The sequence below is a fragment of the Limulus polyphemus genome, unplaced genomic scaffold (assembly GCF_000517525.1).
Source record: "Limulus polyphemus unplaced genomic scaffold, Limulus_polyphemus-2.1.2 Scaffold5860, whole genome shotgun sequence".
Taxonomy (NCBI): domain Eukaryota; kingdom Metazoa; phylum Arthropoda; class Merostomata; order Xiphosura; family Limulidae; genus Limulus; species Limulus polyphemus.
Window position 1 is genome coordinate 37,792 of NW_013671470.1, and position 5,084 is coordinate 42,875.

Sequence of the window (5,084 nt, forward strand, 5' to 3'; positions counted from 1 at the left end):
CCTGATGATGACAAAACTTTGTCAAAACGTTGTACATTTGCTGTTATGTTAAACTTATATTAAAGTTTTGCTTCATTATCCATTCAAGCCCTCTCCAACCATTATTAGTCTCAAAGTGGGTTCCTCGTTATCGAAACTAAACATATGCCACCGACAATCTGTTATTGTCTAGTTTATTCGTGTTTTCTTATGCTATACGGAAAATAACGGTTTATAGATAAAGAATATGCGTTATCCGAGTAGGTAGCCCCTTTTGATAAAGAATAAAATGGTAACTATTGCGTATATAATGTATTTAGTTGATATGATTCATTTGATAAGAAAGTTGTTTATTACATAATTTTATCTAGAATGTTTAGGATAAGTAAAATTGATTCTATACATAATTTTATCTAGAATGTTTAGGATAAGTAAAATTGATTCTATACATAAAATTGTAAACGTATTTAGCAAACTATGGGCTGGTTAAATTTAAGTTTGTCTGAATAAACATATAATACTCAGATTCTTTCAATTTTTTACAAAACGTAACAGAACATGTTTCCCAGAGTACATCGCTGAGTCAGCACGCTCTCTGACCTTTTGAGACGACGCGCTGTAAGATTGATCAAAGAACAGTTTTATTAACATATTAAGAAATCGTTAAAACGTCTGTTCTTATATAACGCCAAATAGATCCGTGAATCCTTAAGGTGATTTGTGCCTGAGTCCAGTGTTATAAACGTATCGTATAAATTTATTAAAAACAGGTTTCTAAATGTTTAGATTTAGTCACTTACCCACTTATTAACGAACTTCTTTCTTCACAGCAGTTATACACAATTTACTGTAAACAAATGTCTTCGAATATAAAATCAAAACAACAACACTTTTAACTTGTATAAAAACACGTGTATTATTGAGTTTGTCTTTGTAGTTGATCTAAGAAACATCAACAACTGTAACAACTAAGTATATGTTAATAAATCTCTCTTCTTCTTTTTTTTTTTTGCTTAAGTTAAACGACAAAACTTGTAATTGTCACAGCTAAAAACAGATACGCGAACACGACTTTGCCCTTGATTTTAACTATAATATTTTTAATAAGCATGTGGTAATTTAAAATTCTCAATGTAAGAAAAACTGAAGTATTCAGCCTGTCAGGAAGTTCAATATGTATCATACAACAATGTATTTAATTGCCGCCTTACAAACTCATAAACGATAACTTTGTTTGTTTTAGAACTTTCGCTTAAGAAACTAGAATGTTCCAGAGCTGTATGTCAGACTTATCCAGAATATGCATGAAGGAGCGGAAACATTTGTAAGAAGTGTGGAAGGAGACTCAGAGAGATTTCCAGTGAAAGTGGGAATCCATCAAGGATAGCAATGAGCCTTTTCCTTTACTTTATGGTACTTGACACAATACATAGAGACATACAAAGACAAATGCTATGGTGTCTGTTATTTACACATTATGACAAAAAGGTTAGAGAGAAACGACAGTTAGACTCAACATTTATAAAAGAACTTTTTATTGTAACCAACGTTTCGCCTTTGCTGCTTAATCAGGTTAGTACATATAAAACTGCCTGTAATGTTCTATTTCTCGAGTCTGCCGTAAGATGTGGCAAACAATGTATAGATTATTATTATTATTTCACCATTGTTTCAATAGTATAGCATACTTATAATACTAACCATACAGCTATATTAACATATGACATATATTACTTATACGAAATATTAAAATCAAGAGAACCACAATATGTTTTATTATTAGCTAAAAAAAAACACAGAGACAGAAAATAGAAGCTGTTAACAAATAAAAAGTTAAAGTTGAAAAGGTACAACGTTTACTAAGAGTGTTAAAAACAAATTGTAAGACTGTGTGATATTCCAGAGTACGCAAGTGTTGAACTGATAGTAATAGTGTCAAGTGTATTGGTATAATGTGTTGTTTTTTAATGGTGCTTTGGTTACATTTTTATATTGATTTTATATCTTTTTGCTTGATGAGTATAGTTTCCACATATTTTCTCTCTTTGAAGTCTTTCTTTGTATGATAGAAACTTTAGATGGGTTTGGATTTTTTGGGGTTCCGTGTTTGTATAGGAAGTGGTCTTCTGGAGCGGTTTTGTGTTGGTCATACGTACATAATGCACTGATGTGTGAAAAGGTCTCCACATATATTACAAATGATTTGATAGATTACTAGCATTGTTTTTTGGCACATTTTGTTTGTCAGATCTTTCAGTGTCTTCCCAGGTTTTTGCGGTATTTTTATTATCAGTTGGGGTTGTTTTAGTTGAGGTCTTATAACGTTAAAAATTGAGTTTAGATACATACAGTGGGCACAGCACAGATAGCCCATTGTGTAGCTTTGTGCCTAACAAGAAAGAAATATTAAAATATCATAATCGAAACCTTTTCTTTCTCTCACACACATGTATATATATATATATATAAAATAACAGCTCAAAACAATATTTCGAGGGCAAATAGAAGTTATCTAACTTCTGACAGTTTCAGTAAATGAAGAAGAAAGTCTCGTGCTTCGAGAACCAACGTTCCAAGTGATTTGTTCTAACAATTGTCTTTATAATAAAAATCATTTCTGATTTGAATTTAGTCATAGAGCTAACTTGCTGATGAATAAATTACATATTTTAAAATTATATTTACATCTTACTACTTTTTTATTCCATTGCATCACAAATGGATCATAGAAAAACTAAAATTGTACACCCATGTGTCACGTGTGAGGGAATACAACATGTTATATAAATCTATTTGTAAAATACTTGAAAGATTATTTATATAAATTATGAAATATTATACTTTCCCTTTTCACCAAAAAATAAGAAACTTTATTTGATTTGTACCTTAGGGTAGACGAGGACAACTAAAACACAGGTACGAGTTTTTGAGCAGTTGTATGTTTCTATAATTGTTGATAAAACTAATTTATTTTTAGTTTACGGCTACGTACTGTATAGATTTGCAAAAATATTTAGCAAAAGCCACTTAATCCACTGAAAGCAACATATAATGCATGTTTTTTTTCGAAGTGTTTGAGAACAAAAGAAAATATTGATTTTTTAATAAATGGTCAAGGACAATGTTATTTAATATTTTTATATTTCATTGCAACTTTCTGTTTACACTAAAATTTAATGCTGTTTATAAACAAGAAAAAAACATCGTTGGTATTATGAGTTGAAGATTGGTGTTGTTTTCTCAGTGCAGAACTATACAGTGGGTTATGCGCACTCTGTTTACAACGGGTAATTGAACCTCGGATTTTAACGCTAGAATCCGGGTTTCGTTACCCGTGGTGGGCAGAGCACAAATAGCCCAGTGTGTAGTATTATGCTTAATTACAAACAAACAAACAATAAAGTTACCGCTGGCTCACCAGGGGACAAGCGAAGGATATGAAACTCACACCACTTGTTACAATGAAGTGTACTACAACCCTTATGTTAAAAGTAACTGCCTGTTTATTATCCATTATCAGTAAAATAAATTTTCACGTAACAAATCGAAATTCAGTTTTGTGTTTTGCTCTACCGCTCAAGCTTGACTCCTTTGTAGAATGTCTTCAATCTACGTTATTTTTTAAATGTCAAGAAATGAACAATTTACTAAAAAAAAAAAAAGGAAAGATAAAATTCAATAAAAATTCTGTCTACTTAAGTTGCTGAAAAAAACAACGAAATGGTTAATTTATACTTTATCCACTATAAATGGAAATTTAAAGCAACAAACTCAGGTCTTATACCACACCGTTATGTTAAGCAAACTATAGTGTAATATAAAAACCTGTTGATAGTTATTATCTCAGGAGAATATTGTAACTATATATTCCTAAGTTCTTTACGTTTAGTCTTCCATTGTGTACTAGAATCCCCGTTGCGATAGATTGAACATAGTTCATTACGTAGAGTTGCGCTAAAACAAAACAATCAATCTTTATCAAAAAAAATCCGTTGAAAAATGTAAAGAACAGCAACAGCAAAAAAACATTGCATTACTTACCTGTAATTCCTGGTCTCGTACTGTATGAATAGCGGCGTGAAGAAGCTATAAAATAATAAGGGGACTTTTCTGACGGACTGGGTTTGATGAGTTCATGACGCGGGAGCATGGAATCACAAGATTCAACAGGAGCTCCTTGTGGAAAAGCACAAGTAGCAAAAATTATAGCACAGAAGGCCAGCAAAATATTTGTTATTTTTCGGTACCACATATTCTACCAGAAAGATAGAAACTAGCTTGAGAGGAAGTCGTATATGAATCGAGGGGGGACCGAGCAACGAGTATCAATGGTACTAGCTTAATAGGATATATAAATTATTTCTGCTAATAACACTGTTGTGTTCGTAAAATCTAGGTGAAAGCAGCTCAAAATCGAGGCCAAGGGCTTGGGTGGTGCATAGGGAAATTCATACCGAAAGAAAGTTGGTCAATATATGATTTATGGTTTACGTCAACAATGCTGGCCCGCTAATCTGACCTTCATCTTTTTTTTTTTTTGTTGTTATATATCTCCTGTTCTCTTTCAAGCTTATAATTAACTTATGCTTCAATGAACACAACTCAGTCTCGGTTACAAAATCGAGAAATTGTTTGAACAAAAACGTGAATGGCTTATTTGTTCTGTATTCATATTCACTGAAATATTCACTTTCGAAACTGAGATTTATTTCATATGTTTTTTTAATAACCACTGGGAAGTATCAATGTATATTAAGCTCTTTATACGCTACTCTCCGATACAAGTTACTATCTGCTTGGCTTCCTGCTATGTGCCTCTCTCTGATACGCGTTACCCTCTACTACACGTTTCTCTCTGCCGCTAGTCTGCTACACGCTATGTTTTTGCTATACGATACTCTCTGCTACTCAGTGCGTTAGAAAACAACCATAGATCAGCGCATAATCAGTCAGGCATACTTCATATCAATGAGACATATAAAGAATGAGCTTTTCTCTAGTGCATTAGCAGCGTATTAGTTGTTAACCTAACTAGTGACACATATAGTGTAATTCCGCCGAATAAAGACAAACTAATTTCACAGGAAACCCAAAGTAATTTTCAA

At 32.3% G+C, this 5,084-nt stretch overlaps 1 protein-coding gene across 1 annotated transcript in view; it reads right to left on the minus strand.

Moving 5' to 3' along the window:
• LOC111089310 overlaps positions 1 to 4,420 on the minus strand; it is a 24,066-nt gene extending 19,646 nt beyond the window's left edge. The window contains exon 1 of the mRNA XM_022401577.1: positions 4,021 to 4,420. Within this exon, the coding sequence (XP_022257285.1) occupies positions 4,021 to 4,231 (211 nt within the window). The 5' untranslated portion in view covers positions 4,232 to 4,420. The remainder of the gene's footprint in view (positions 1 to 4,020) is intronic.
• Between the last annotated feature and the right edge of the window lie 664 nt (positions 4,421 to 5,084).